This window comes from Mycena indigotica, assembly GCF_014461135.1.
Source record: "Mycena indigotica strain 171206Taipei chromosome Unknown Mind.scaff0002, whole genome shotgun sequence".
Taxonomy (NCBI): domain Eukaryota; kingdom Fungi; phylum Basidiomycota; class Agaricomycetes; order Agaricales; family Mycenaceae; genus Mycena; species Mycena indigotica.
The window spans coordinates 5,472,498-5,487,495 of NW_023503001.1; the positions used below are offsets into that span (position 1 = coordinate 5,472,498).

Genomic DNA, 14,998 nt, shown 5'->3' on the forward strand with positions numbered 1-14,998 from the left:
ATACCTTTGAATGCAGTGAAACCCAGTTTTTTTGGTGAAGTGACTAAACTTGTCACAGTCTTTGATAGCATCAACATATCATCATGATGCAAGAAGCAATACAACTTTATATGAAAGTTCATTTAAAGGCATAGGAACATTATAATAGCCTAGTTACAATTTAATTTAATCACATTTTCCATTTTCAAGACCTCTATCGATCATTTTGATGCGATTTTGATCGCATCAGTCACGTTTTCGTGGGAGATCATTACTATATAAGGCAGGAGGGGGAGGGGGGGTCCAGTGGGCGCAAAAAAAAACTTTCAGCCCTATGTATGTAATTTCCACCTTGCGCCCCCCTTGACATTACTCATCAATGACTTTTCACCTGGGTATCAGAACATCAAAACATTATTTCTAGCTGACACAACCTAGTTGCAGAGCATGTTTTGCTAGCATTAGATACCCCTCACATACCTCTTCATTCTCTGATATTTGCATTCCCAAAATTTCAATCGCTAACATGTGAAAATATATTTTCTTAAGAAATTTCCAAAAAAAATAAAAATATCGGAACATCAAAACCTTGTTTCTAGCTCACACAATCTAGATGCAGACCATATTTTGCTGGCATTAGATACCCCTCACATACCTTTTCATTCTATGATATATAAATTCCCAAAATTTCAATCACCAACAGGTGAAAACATATTTTCTTGTGAAATTCTAGAGAAAAGAGAAGATATATTATATTATATTATCTTGTGGGTAGCTTACGTCACCTTAGCATCAGGACATCAAAACATTGTTTCTAGCTCACATACTCTAGATGCAAACCATATTTTGCCAGTGTTAGATAGCCCCCACATACCTTTTGCTTGTATGATTTTCAAATACCCAAAATTTCAATCGCTGACAAGTGAACAGATTTTTTTTAGGGGGGGGGGTGTCAGACTGCGGGTCGGGCTGTGCAAGAACCTCTCCTAAGAACGCACGCCCGGAACAGAACAGACGGATCGTCAGGCCTGCAAGTACGGCGAGTGGGGTAGATCGAAACCAAAAGGGCCTGTTAACTCGGTCCCTTGTCGCTGTCGGTGGTCGAAGGTTCGAATCGGGTCGTGTCGTGCCCGATGAGTCGCTGGCACCTCCTTGCACGGAGTAAGGTAGTTCTTCAGACGATCTAAGTGATAGAGTACATAGTACACTATCGTGGTCCGCAAAGGGGTGATCGGACACCCTGGCCTCTCCTGCTCCTCCTCGCCCCCGTTCCTGGCCGCAGAGGGGACAATCGTACATCCCTTGTGGGCCAGGCGCTACTCCTAACCTCATAGAACTCCTCCCCAGTTTGAGTTGGGCTCGGCGACGGCTCGACGCGTCGTTCTCGGTCACGTGCTTCCCACGTGTGTGTTCCTCCTACTGGGGCGCATGTTCCCCGTCGTCACGTGCTGCGTGCTACGGGCCCGCGATGGCCCGACAACAGCGCCAGAGCGGACGGGCCAGGTCTTATCCGTGACAGGTGGGATTCAAAAAAAAAAAAAAAAAAAGATAACTTGTAAGGCAAGTTTTCAGTATCAATCATAGGTGTATTCTTTTTATCCCTGTCAACTCCAAAGGTGGATACTGAACAAAAAGAAAGAAAAAGGATAGAGTAATATACAATTGTCACAAAAGTTGAATCAAGTTAAAAATCTGATCCAGGATCAGGATACTTCTTGCAGAACATAGCTAAAAAAAGATGTCAACATGACATTTAGCAAGTGAAAGGTAAAATAAAACAACTCACAAAGACAGATCTGGAGAAGATATTAATATAAGGAGTTGTAAGTCCAAAATGAAATAACTCACAACTGAAAGCACAATATACACCATTGGCTCAGAGCTTCTTGGAGAATGAATAACTCCCTTGGGCAGCCTTGCATAGCCTGCCATCTGTTTCTTCCTTCCTTCAAGAGTTGGCACAGGGGCTTCAGTGTCAACTCTAGTCTTCTTGAGCACAGGAGCAGAGGTTTCATAGGATAATTCCAAGGGCCGTTTTTGAGTGCTGGCACCAGAAAACAGCTCCTCCAACTTGGCACCAGATACAATTGGATAGAAGCCCTGGGTTGTGCCTGCTACCTTTCCTGTTTCCATAAAGGAGGATGAAGATGATTCCTTTGCTTTGCCACTCTTAGCATTGACCAAGTTCCACAGGGAGACATATTCAGGGTCTTCTGAAAGAGGTTGCTGACCTGGAATCCTCTTATAACACATAGATCAAACACTATTTTCAAGGACAGAACTTAAAAACCATACCTCAAGGACCACTTGACAAATTTTGTGTTCCTTTATGCCAATAACACACTGTGCCTTGGTCACAATATAAAGCCCGTCATAGCGATATCTAGTTGTGTTGCAGCCGGCTTTGAGATTGCGAGGTGAAAACCGGCTCATACCCTGACTTGGGAGCAAACTGTGACTTGCACTTTGCTCCTCGAATGACCCGGATTGGATTGCAAGTTTCATAGCTTATCTGCCAAGCAAGCCAAGAGTCAACCATGTCATGGTAGTGATGGCATGTGATTGATCACCTTCAGGGAGCGGTTTCCAGCATTCTCCCAGTCTTGATCACCCTGCTGAGCAGCATAAAACTTGAAGGGCTGTACCACCCATCAGCCTCCATTCTGCAGACTGCAATTGTCCTACCTCTTTGCGCGCCCCCCTTTGCCTGGGTGGAGAAAGTCAGTCTATGCCCCTACTGAGCTGCGGAATGCTGCCTTGGCCGGTATAGACACTGTGTGATATGTATCAGCTCTTTCCGGTTGCCAGATGCAAAAAAGAGCGGCATACATCACATCACCCCAGTCTTCGTCGTCCTCGTACCCGCCGTTCAAGACGATGGAGAGTGCACCAAACTCGACGTTGGGAGAGATGCCCGCATACAACGGCGCGTGCAGGCCGGCCTCGCGCAGGGCAGCGCGGTTGGAGAAGGTTGCCCCGATGGGGATGCCGGAGATGTGACCGTATGTGCTGGGAGCAAGTGAGAGGAAGAAAGGCTATGGTGGAGCGGACGCACGACATGTCAGGATACTCTTGGTGGTGGTTAAAGGCAGAAAAGAGCAGAAAGTGACTCAGGGAGTCTTCTGCCGGAGTCACAAGTATTTATCCGCGTCGCAGAATGATGATGGAGTTGATGTGATGTGACTCCCAATTTCTTGCCATTGAACAAATACTATTCCAAAGTCAGCCGCGGCACTCTCGAGCCAGTAGCACGACGTTGACGTCGCCCAACTTGTCCGCTAGTTGTTTTCATTCCTCGAATCATTTTGTCCGGGCCTGTAAATATCCCAGTACAAGGGAATCAGCGAAAAATATAATAATAATAATAATAATAATAATAAGCCCATATGGTCCAATATGGTTCAACATGTGGATTACAAGCCCGGGTCCGACCTGTCGTCATCCGCCTCGCCGTACCAGATCTCCACCATATCATATTTGTCCTCGCTTCCCGGCGTCACCTCAAAGTTCATATCCACCGTCATCCCACCCGCCCATAACCCGTCCAGCGACCGGTCGAAGAGGAAGGTCCGCCCTGCGTAAAATAACCACACCTTTTCAATGTCTTCCTCCGGCTGTGCAGCATTGCGAACAGGAGTGTGTTGGGGACTGATAGCCTGCCGACTAGCATCAAGTCGGTCAGATGCGGCAGCCATGGCCAGCTTGTGCCAGTGCGCGCGAGGCCGGTAACTTGAAGTGTCAGCGCCCCAATAAGGGAGCGGGTGTGGACATCGGCTCTAGGTCGAGGGTGGGCACGGTGTCGTAGCGTGAGCGTACGGAGGCTCGGAAATACTGTGGGGTATGCCACGAGGAGAAGCCGCTGGGGTGAGCTCGATAGCAAGTACTGTAGTAATTTATTCAATTCGGCGGTCACGCGTCACACCGCCCCTCTGACGCCAAAATATTTCGGCGTGTCACACGCCACAGCCTGGATGCCGAACGTCAAACACCCATCAGACCATGAAAAAAAATTTGGGCCGCTAAGTAGGCCGAAATATTTCGGCAGTCACGGACATCGACAGGAGGCGCCGAAAATTTAATTTCGGCGCCGATGTCACACTATTTTGGCGCGCCGAATTGAATAAATTGCTACAGTACCGCCCATCGGTCCGCTGTCGCCAGAAGTACTAGTAGTTTGAAGACCATTATATCTGAGTAAGCGAAGCGAACTCTGAGCGTCATCTGGCCAGCGCGTTGAAGTTGAAGGCCGAGCAGGTCGCGTAAACCCTGCGGCTTGCGCTTGTGCCCGTCGACAGTCCGCTGGATATGTATGTCCTGCCATAGCAACAGGTTGCCCAACAGCGGTGGCAGACTGTCGCTGCCACATGTGTGCGGCAGTTCGCCGTAGCCACGGGAGAGATTTCATGCGCATGTTGGAAAATGAGAGCAAGAAGCTCACTGGCAGCGGGAAGTGTTGTTGTCAGCGTCGGGCTCGGGCCGTATCGGGGTGTCGGGGGGTCCGACTTCAAGAGGGTCTGAGGAGCACGAGAGTTGGGTATTCGCCCGGAGAATAGACGATATTAGCCTAACGACTACATCTTGTAAGTACGGGTTTTATACACCAGGGTATTAGGGATAGATCGGATGGGCGCTACGTAGGGTCGCAGGGGTGAAGGGAAGGGGCTGAAGGAATGGGGGAGCGTCGAGGAGTGTGTCGGTATGCGGGCCCGTGCGGCCTCCGGTCGGGCCCGTGTGGCCTCGTGGCCCGGCGGCCCGACCCGAACCGTGACATCACCCCCCCCCGTTGTGGGCGGCGCCTTGACGCCCTATGGGTACGCATTGCCTGATCTTCCTTCCGGATTTTCCATCGCCCGTTTACAAGTTCTTCGCGGGGCGCGAAAGGGTTGAGAATATAGAAATCCTCCAGTGCCTCCTCCGCTCCTTTGAGCTTGTCCCGCAATTCCCACGTCCACTCTTCCCGAGGATAGCCTTTCCATTGAATTAAGTACTTCAGGCGATGTCGACCTTGCTTTGCGTACGAGGGAGATGGCCTCTACTTCGTAGTGGGGCTCGCCGTCCCGCATCTCGGCTGGGGGCGGCGGTACGGCCCGCTGATGATCTGCGACTGGGGCGTTCCAGGGTCGTAACAGCGCGGTGTGGAAAACGGGGCTCACGAGCCAAGTCGGGGGCAAAATTAGCTCGTAGGGACGTTTTACCGACCTTGCGTTTGACTTCGAACAGCCCGAATCTTTTATCGTCCAGTTTCTTTGAGGGTCGGTCACTGGTGAGGTTCGTACCCTGGAGGTATACTTTGTCCCCTTCGGCATAGTTCGGGTCCGGAGAGCGCTTCCGATCATAATATTTCTTCATGGTCTCTTGCGCTTCTTTCATGGCTTCGGCCGCATCGGCCCGAGCTTCCTTCATCCGCTCGGCAAAGACTGTGGCGGCTTCAGTCGGGACCTCTTGCGGAGCCTCGGACCCCTTTCTCGGGTGGAATCCCAGCGTGAGGAAGAAGGGTGAGAACCCTGTCGAAGAGTTTACTTTATCGTTGAATGCAAATTCCGCTAGGGAAAGCCAGTCGGACCAGTCGCTCTGCTGGAAGTTGCAGAATGTTCGGAGGTATTGTTCAACTTCCATATTCGCGCGCTCTGTTTGCCCGTCCGTCTGTGGGTGGTAGGCCGATGAAGATCGAACCTTGATACCCAGCAATTTGCTCAAATCGCTCATGAAATGCCCGATGAATTGCTGTCCCCGGTCGCTAGTCACCTCCTCTGGGAATCCGTAATCCTTCCAGACGTGATCCCGGTACAGCCGGGCGACTCCTTCCCCGGAGATGTTTCCTGTGCACGGGAGTACGCGGATCCCTTTACCCAGCCTGTCGATGATCACAAGGATTGCGTTATACCCGGAGGACTCGGGTAATTGAACGATCAGATCGATGGATATCCGCTGCCATACCCGAGTCGGCACGCTGTTCGGGACCAAGGTCCCTACGGGGCGTCTCAGGAATATCTTTGTTCACTGGCACAACGGGCAGGCCCGTACATAAGCCTGGCAGTTGGTCTGAATCGACGGCCACCAGTAGTTGCGGGTCGTAAGCTCGAGGGTTCGATGCCATCCCGGGTGTCCCACAATAGGGATGTCGTGGTGTTGTCGTAGCACCCGATGCCGCAGTCCCATGGCAGGGGGTACGTATACGAGTCCATTCTGAGTCTTGAAACCATCGTGCTGTTCCCAGCCTTCCAGTTCCCCCTCTTCCCAGAGTTTGAGGACCTTTTCCTCCGTCGCCGGTTCGGCCTGTCGGATCAACTCCATCAACCCGTCGCCCTCTGTATGCTCCAACGTGAGCATCGCGCGGATCGCGTGTTCCTTAAATAGGCCCGCCGGTAGTAGTACAATGTCCTGGTTGTCCCCCTTCCCGTTGTCGTACCCGTTTCTTCGGGATAACGCGTCGGCCCGCCCGTTCGTTTTCCCCGGCTTATGTAACAAGGAGAAGTGATACTCACTCAATTCCAGGGACCATCGGGCCTGTCGCCGGTTCAGCTTCTTAGCGGTCATGAAGTACTCCAGGTTCTTGTGGTCGGTCCAAATCTCAAACGGCTTTTCTCCCCCGTTTTGGAGATAATGTCGCCATTCGGTAAGGGCCCGCATAATGGCGAGCATTTCTTTATCGTGGATGTCGTAGTTGCGTTCGGTGTCGTTCATAGCCCGAGAGAGAAACGCGATCGGTACCCATTTCCCTTCTTGTTCTTGTGAAAGGACGGCCCCGGTAGCGAAGTCGGAGGAGTCCGCTTCGACCCGCCATGCTCCGTGATCCGTAGGGAAGTGTAGAACTGGTTCGTCCGTGACCCGGTCTATCAATGTCTGGAAGGCCTCCTCCTCTTCCAGTCCCCATTTCCATGGGCTATCTTTCCAGGTCAGTCGAGTAAGTGGCTTGGCGTAAGCGCCGAAGTCCTTGATAAAGCGTCGGTAGAAGTTGAGAAACCCCAGGAAGCTTTGCACCTCCCGCAGATTACGAGGTCGGGGCCATTCGCGCACACCAGCGACCTTGATCGGGTCCATGCGGAGTTGCCCGCTCCCGATGATCACGCCGAGGTATTCGACTTCGTCCCGCTCAAAGTCGCATTTGTCCGGTTTCAGATATAGTTGGTTGTCCTTTAGGATCCGTAGGACCTCCTTCACCGTCGCGCGATGTTCGGAGAGGTCGCTGGAGTATATGAGAATGTCGTCTAGATACACGATGACAAGCTTTCTCACTGGTGTGAGAAAGAACAAGAAAAGCAAGAGCCCTTCAAACTGCTCTAACTGCAACCAAAGGCTACAGCACAACCAGAGAGGGGGAAGAAGAAGGAAGACTTTGAACTGTGGGGAAACTCTGCTGGGAAACTATGTGATATGATGAACTAACTAGAGACAGGCTTATATATATACCCTACTAACTAGGAGCTAGGAGAAAGGAACAGGAACTACAGAAGGAACCATATAGGAACTAAGGAACGCATAAAGGGAGAGATCAGGAACAACTACCAAATATGAACAAACAAGCACAAACAAGCAACAACAAGCTGAAGGCTTGTCATCGATCACGCGACCCTGGGAGATCAAGTTGGAAAACAATTCATTCATCATGGATTGGAACGTGGCCGGGGAGTTGGTGAGGCCGAAAAACATCACGAGTGGTTCGAATAGGCCCCGGTTGGTAACGAACGCGGCCTTCTCTTCGTCGCCCTCCTTTATGCGTATATTGTTGTACCCCCAACGTACGTCGAGCTTGGTGAACCACCGGGTGTTACGTAACTTGTGCATGATGTCCGATATGAGGGGTATCGGGTATCGGTTTTTGATGGTGATCTCGTTCAACTTCCGGTAGTCCTGTACGGGCCGCAATTTCCCGTCCTTCTTCTTGACGAAGAAGAACAGGGACGCGTAGGGGGATTTCGAGGGCCAGATCCGCCCGGTTGCCAAGTGTTCCTTAATGAAGGCGTCAAGCTCTTTCTGTTCTTCTCCGGATAAGGGAATGCAGCGTCCTTTGATGGGTTCGGTGTCCGGGTGTAGTTCAATGGCATGGTCCCACTTCCTCCGTTCCGGGAGTTTGTCGAAGTCCTGTTTTTCGAAGACTTCCTTGAACTCCTCGAGGTAGTGCGCGGGCACGCTCTCCTCGATGGTTCGGGGCTTCTCGGCGGCATAGGCGGCGGCGGCCAGCTTGGTGGCCACGCTCTGCATGGCCCGGATGTGGGCGGGCGCGTTCGACCCCTCGTCGTATATCCGGGTAACGAAGAGGTGATCCCCTTTGCCCAGGGGTTCGTTGTCCTCTTCGTCCCATTGTTCCAACAATCGGGCCCACTTGCACTCGGGCGGGCATCGGGTGAAGGCGATCGCCCCTTCGCGCCAATCGATCACGGGATTGTGCTTCTTGAGCCAGTGATGCCCAATGATCACGTCACTATTCCCGGTGTCCGTGATGGCAAACGTGAGAAGCTCGGAGTGGTCCTGAATGGTGACCCGTAAGCGGGTGATGTGGGTGATCGCCCCGTCGGCGTTGATCGTCCCGTCGGCGTTGTATACGGGGACAGGGTGAGGCAGGGCCTCGAGTTCCAGTTGAGAGTCCTCTGCAAACCGCTTGTGCATGAACTCGGACGTGGCTCCGCTATCGAGGAGGGTGTCCACCGAGTACCCTCGGAGATCGTTGACTCCTTGGAGGGTGACGGCCACCCGGGTGGCCGTGGTGCCTTCGCTTTTCCGAAAGGGGGGGGGCGTCTTGTAGCTGTCGCAAAGCTTCGGCTACGTCGGGGGCATACCCCGTTCGTATGAACTCTTCTAGTTCGGGTCCGTTCTCGGCCCGCCGGTCCGGGTGTATCCACTGCTGCAGTTTCGTGCGGGCCTTTTCGGGCTGGTCTCGAATCTGCGCGACAAGCCTTTCGGCACTGGCCGCGGGCCAATTCTTCCAAGCGGGCCTCGGGGTATCTCGTACGGCCTTGTGCGGGCCCTTCTTGCGGGTGGAACCGGCGGGGTGCGGGGTTCTTTGTTCGGGGTTGGTTTTCTACGTCTCGTCCCACGTATCTCTGAGTTGGCAACACGGAATATTGATTATGCGGGTTGTAACTAGAGACACTTGTGGTATACGTCGGCGAGGGCGTAGGCTTCACTCGCGACGATCGCCAAAATCCGCCTTATCTGCGTTATCCTTGATAAACTCCGACAAGATGGCGCGGATCTGGGTGGCTGATGCGGCCCAGTTCGGGCACATCCGGCTGATGTGTCCCTCTTGGCCGCAGTTGTAGCAGCGAGTGCTGCGGGCCGTAGCGGGGGGCCTGGCAGTGTTGCACCGAAGGCCTTAATTGAAGGCCTTGCCAAAGGGGAAGACCTTAGGGCTTAAGCTAAGGCCTAGCCCTTAGGATGCCTAAGGCCTGGGTGAGGTCTTACTACCTAAAAAGGAAATTTCTCCGATGGCCTATGAGGTATTATTATATGAATTTCTTTAGGGTACACTACTATTCAATATCACTTCCCTTCTCCATTACTATCCTCCATGGATCCAGTATATCTCTCAAAACTGATTTCATTGCACTATTACTAATTAATGATGATATATGATGGGAAAGATGATCTATTGATGGCATCATTGGAGGTCTAAGACCTTATGCAAAAATCTGGCCATTTACTAAGGCTTAGTCTAAGCCTTATCCTAAGGCCTTAGGGCTTAGACATGCCCTAAGCCTTAGGGCTTCGGTGCAACACTGGGGCCTGGGCCCGGTCGATCTCCATAGGTGCGGGGCCCTATCGCGGGTCCGGCGACCGTGGTTGCCCCGTTTCCTCGGGGTACGGCCACGGTCGGTCCGGTGGCGCTGATCGCCGCGTTTCGGGCCCAACCGTTGAACGGGTTGCGGTTACTGAACCCGCTCTTGGCGGGAGCAGGCGTTGTTGGGGGCGTTTTGGCCCGCGGGTGGTTGACCTTGTGACTTTCGTCGAAAATGCGGTAGCGGCGGAGTGCACCGTCTTGCTTGATGGCCTCTGCCTTCCAGGCCTCGTAGGTATCGGGGAGTGTGTCCTTTCGGTAGACCGCGTTCGTAACGCCCCGAAGCATGCAGTTCTTGGCAACGCGAATGAGGTTGACGTCATCGTAGTGCGCGACTTTGTTGAGGGAGTCGAGTACTGTGAAGTAACTGGTCGCGTCCATGTCTTTGGTCTGGACGAAGGTCTCCATCTTCTGCTGCGCGATTTCAGCGTGAGCCTCCCCTCGGAAGGCCGCGATGAAGGCTTTCTCGAAGCCCTCGTACGTAGTATAGGCTTCGGCGGTGTGGAGTTTCATGGCTTGGGAGACGTTCTCCTTCCACGTGACCGCGTTTCCTCCTTTGATGTAGGAGAGAGCGTACGAGATCTTTCGTACCTCGTCATTGTAAACGTTCGCGTTGGCTTCGAAAGCCAACCAGCAATCGGCCAGGAAGGCGTCTACTTCGCTGGCGTCGCCCGTGAACTCCTTAGGGGGAGAGACGGTTACTCGTGTATTCCCTCCGTGGGGCCGATGGGCCAAGTCTTCTCTGGCTTGGCGGAGCAGATCGTAGCTCTGCATAACTCCCTGCTGCACAGCTGTGTATTCCCCGTTTACTCGGGACAGCTCGGCCTCGATGACCACTTGTCGATTCGCCAAGGCGGTGTTTTCCGCCTTGAGTTGCTCCATCTCCTGATTCGTTCGGAACAGATGGGCGAACAGGAACTCCTGTTGTTCATTATGGCCCAGGGCCATGAATCGGGCGCGGGGGTGCCCATCGTACTGTCGTGCTCAGTAGACATTTGTCGCGCTTCTTGCGTTCGTCAGCTCCTATAGTCAGATCTATGCATAAGATATGGGTGGTGTCCAGGGAATATTATGCATAAGATATAGGTCCAGCTATTTGTAATATATAACAGCCCTTGAATTTATTATTATTAGACTACCTGAGAGGGTTATCAGTGATGGAGGGATGGCATCTAGATATATACCTTGATGTGGAAGCATTTTTGATTGGCATCAGTGATTCTGATGGCTATATAGAGATCCATCAATTTCATCCTAATTAGGATGATAATCTCTTTTCCCTATCACACAGTCCCCCTAACTACATACCGGGTCATCGGCCTGAAGAAATAGGACTTAAGGATATTATATATGATATTACATAAGTGATATCTGTCAATCCTGTTGTGTAATATCAGGTTTGATCTCCTGTCACAATTCCTGTCACAAGTCTCAGTTATAGGTCTCTGGTGGAACACCCATATCTTATGGATAGCTTTCTGTGGACCTCACCAGCATTTTATGCATAGATCTAGCCATAGAGGGTGCGTTCGTGGGGGAGGCTAATATGGGTGTCGGGGGGTCCGACTTCAAGAGGGTCTGAGGAGCACGAGAGTTGGGTATTTGCCCAGAGAATAGACGATATTAGCCTAACGACTACATCTTGTAAGTACGGGTTTTATACACCAGGGTATTAGGGATAGATCGGATGGGCGCTACGTAGGGTCGCAGGGGTGAAGGGAAGGGGCTGAAGGAATGGGGGAGCGTCGAGGAGTGTGTCGGTATGCGGGCCCGTGCGGCCTCGTGGCCCGGCGGCCCGACCCGAACCGTGACAGTTGTCGCCCTTGGTGCCAGTGGTGGTTGACGGAAAGTTGTTGATGGTGACGTGACGAACATGTGATCGCGGGAATTGCGCCGGGCATCTCATCTTCATTGAATCAACCAGCTAGTAATTTAAGGCCCCGTGTTCATGGCGCTCAGACGTCAGGGAAAACTCGCGTGGTCTGTTGAACAAGTGAAACGCATGAAATGCGAGCAATGGTGAATGCAGAAACAACTCCACAAACAACCAAAACACCCAAATCAAGGTCTGTGTGTTCAGGGCTCCATGGAAAGTATATCCATGCTGCAACCCATAAGAGCAAGATGATGATGAACAAGTTGAGGAGGTGAAGGTGATATGAGTGTGATGGTATCACTGATGACAGTGATGATGTTGATGATGGGAAGTGTGCTGCTGGTGTTGATGGTGTGCAAGGTGGTGTTGGTGGTGGTCTTGTTGATGATGATGATGATGTTGAGTTGGGTGGAGAGGAAGGAGGTGTTGATGTAGGATAGGACAGATATGACATACAGAGCATGCCTCTTGTAGCCAAACATCCCCACAACAACAACCCACTCCAAAATGATCCCAACCCAAAACCAACACCAAAACCCAAAATGGTAGTGGTCACAGTCACAGTCACATCTGGTATGTCGTTGCTGAAAATAGATACATTACCTGGTCCCTTTGTTGTCTTCATCATTGAGGGAAGAACAACTAGCATCAAGAGCATCAGTTGCCACACCATAAATGGCATAAACAACTCCAATATGGGTCGCTCCATCCAAAGAGGGCGACGTTCCATAAAGGGAAGCGCATCTGAGCATAGTTTCCCCATCTTCATGTCTTCACATCAAGCTAGCACTCCAATGTCCTGTAAAACAAATCAATACTCGTTCAACAATCAGAGGTTCGTCGTCGTCGTAGGTGTTCTTGAGGGTAGCAAGTTCAACTTTCCACTATGGGGAGCAATAGAACTGCTATGGGGGGCACGTTGTATTCTGGGGCCTATGCTACAATACAGCGCGAATATATACCTAGGGCCGTCACAGCCTTACATAATCCCTGGCCGCGGCTGCCGGTCACATGTCTCGCTCTGAGACAGTTTCAGACGCTTGTTTCGTCTCATCCCGCTTCAATCTACCCCCTTAATGCATACTGAGACGTCTCAGTCTCTCGTGTTTTGCTTCAGCAAGCATTTTGAGCTCATACACGTCCCATGTCGTGTTTCGGGGCCTCCGGCCGGCCACGGCCCGGTCCGAACTGTTCCAGAGTGATTTTGGGGGTCAAAAGCACCCCCAAGCGGCGCTTCCAGCTCTTTTCCCCCCACCTACGCGTCCCGCGCTCGACACAAGGAAGCGCTCAAGCATGGACACACCGGCGGCCCTGGCTGCAAATCTTATATTTGTCACATGACCATTTAAAATTTGGGTACCCAAATTCAGGATGTGACATAATGGTGTGACATAATGTGATGATCCAAAATTTGGGTAGCCAAATTTCAGACGTGACAGCAATGTGACAAAAACTGAGAAGCGGTCGATCCGCAGGCTGCGCCCAGCCGGGGCGGTACACAGAGGCGGTAGGGACCCATCTCCGACGGGACACCCGGAGCCGGCATGCACAGAAAAGGCCTGGAGGGCTGTCGTTGTGCGCAGGACTGCAAGTGCGATGCGCAGGAGGGTGCAGCGCGTCACAGCGCCGAGAGACGTTGGCGACGTGCGGGAAGGAAAGCCGTCCCAGCTTGAGCGTTGGAACGTGTCGCAGCGTGTATGGAGGCTAGGAAACACCGCTGGGCCCCAGTACTAGCGGGGTCAATATCAAGTACCGCCCACCGGTCCGAAGTCCTCCGAGGAGCCGTCGCCGATGATCCGCAAGCTGCGCAGAGTCGGTGCGGTGGACAGTGGACACCCGAGCCGGCGCTCACGGGAAAGGCCTGCCGTTGTGCGCAGGACTAAGAGCCTGAGTGCTTCTCCGGCATGATCGTGTGGGAGCGGGCCCCGGCCCCGGTCATACCGATGGATGTCGTTCAACGGATAGAAAAAGTGCGGAGTAGAGGAGCGAGGACGTGCCATCCGAGTTGGCAGCAGTTACAAAAAGAACCCGGCGGGGTCATGCGCCTACCGCAGGATGGTAAGTGCCCTCCTCTTGCGCCGGCATACGCGAGCGTGCAACGCGTCGCGTCGCGTAGGACCACGGGAGCCCCGCCGGGACAGAATGCGAAGGTGCCGACACTTTGGCATCGGCCTCATGACTCATGAGTCATGCTGGGAGGAGTTTGTGAACCCTTGTGAACCCGGTCGCATCCAGGTAGGCTTCGTTGTCTAGAACGCTTGCGTTGAAGGCTCAGTAGATGGCACTTTCCCTCCCATAGCAATGCTCAGGCTGTAGGGTATCAATACGGTACTTGTCCCACCGCTGCTGCCAGCGGGCGGACACCGCCACGGGCCACAGGTTCCTGGCAGCTGTTAGTAGAGGCGGGTAAGAGATTGTTGACATTCTGGAACACGAGCGAGATCAGCTCAGCGGGGAGTGTCGTCGCTATCCGTGGTGGTTGATTGAGAGTTGTTGATGTTGACGTCAACGGACATGTGACCGCGGGAAACAACAATACCATGACATCGCCTCTCTTCATTCCCCAGCCCCCATTTATATTCGGTGTCGAACCCCGGTATTCCTCTCCTTGCCTCAATGAACACCTCACTGGCACGCCAGTGGTACCTGGCAAGCAGCAGCAACCTGAACCTCGTGCCAGTGTAGTGTTTAAAACGTGTACACTGACAGGCAGTGACAGCCGACTGGCAGCCAGCATGACGGAGACGGTTATAAATTCGGCCCTCCATGTCCACTCGCCCTCCACACGCACTTGATCGTCGACATGGGCTTTGGGGCAACACTTACCTCGGGAATCCAGGACATTGCTGCCTTTTTGCCCATTTTTGGGACAGACCAATGCGAAACCCATGTGGGCTCCGCGCTCGATCGTGGCTACCTCTACGCTGCCGCCGCACCGATGTCGCTTTTTGGCTGTTTAGGAATCGTCAAAGCCGCCATCGCAGTTCTTTTTGCAAGCATATCCTCCCTGTTCAGCGGTGCGCAGAAGCTGAACGATGCAGGGTTCGAACTTGTGGGGTCTGTTGCACCAATGATAGGCACATCACAGGACCACAGCTTTGAATTCGAGACGACTAATCGCATATCCACATGTTTGACACAATTTGACGTGCCAGTGGGTGATCGCAGTAATCAGCTTAGGATCCGCACCAATTACACTGCAGTGGAACTGGAGTGCTTCCGGTGGAACATATCCCTAACGGTGTGGACAATAATCTTGGCTGCAGTTGGTCTGATCCCATATGTCTCCATCATAAATACTCAGCATGGTGCTGTCAAATCATGGATATATCCGATACTACGCGTTATGGGCTCAGCAATCTGCACTA

At 52.5% G+C, this 14,998-nt stretch overlaps 2 protein-coding genes across 2 annotated transcripts; both read right to left on the minus strand.

Moving 5' to 3' along the window:
• Positions 1–1,663: 1,663 nt before the first annotated feature.
• On the minus strand, positions 1,664–2,484 carry MIND_00277700 (uncharacterized protein; the record flags this gene model as incomplete). The annotated part of the gene is made up of 4 exons (XM_037359649.1): positions 1,664–1,707; positions 1,766–1,775; positions 1,828–2,220; positions 2,275–2,484. The coding sequence occupies 4 exons, from the start codon at positions 2,482–2,484 to the stop codon at positions 1,664–1,666; spliced, it is 657 nt and encodes a 218-aa protein (XP_037224744.1).
• A 216-nt stretch (positions 2,485–2,700) lies between these two features.
• On the minus strand, positions 2,701–3,039 carry MIND_00277800 (Carboxymuconolactone decarboxylase; the record flags this gene model as incomplete). Its single annotated transcript, XM_037359650.1, has 3 exons — positions 2,701–2,752; positions 2,809–2,988; positions 3,035–3,039. 3 exons carry the CDS (start codon positions 3,037–3,039, stop codon positions 2,701–2,703), a joined length of 237 nt encoding a protein of 78 aa, XP_037224745.1.
• Between the last annotated feature and the right edge of the window lie 11,959 nt (positions 3,040–14,998).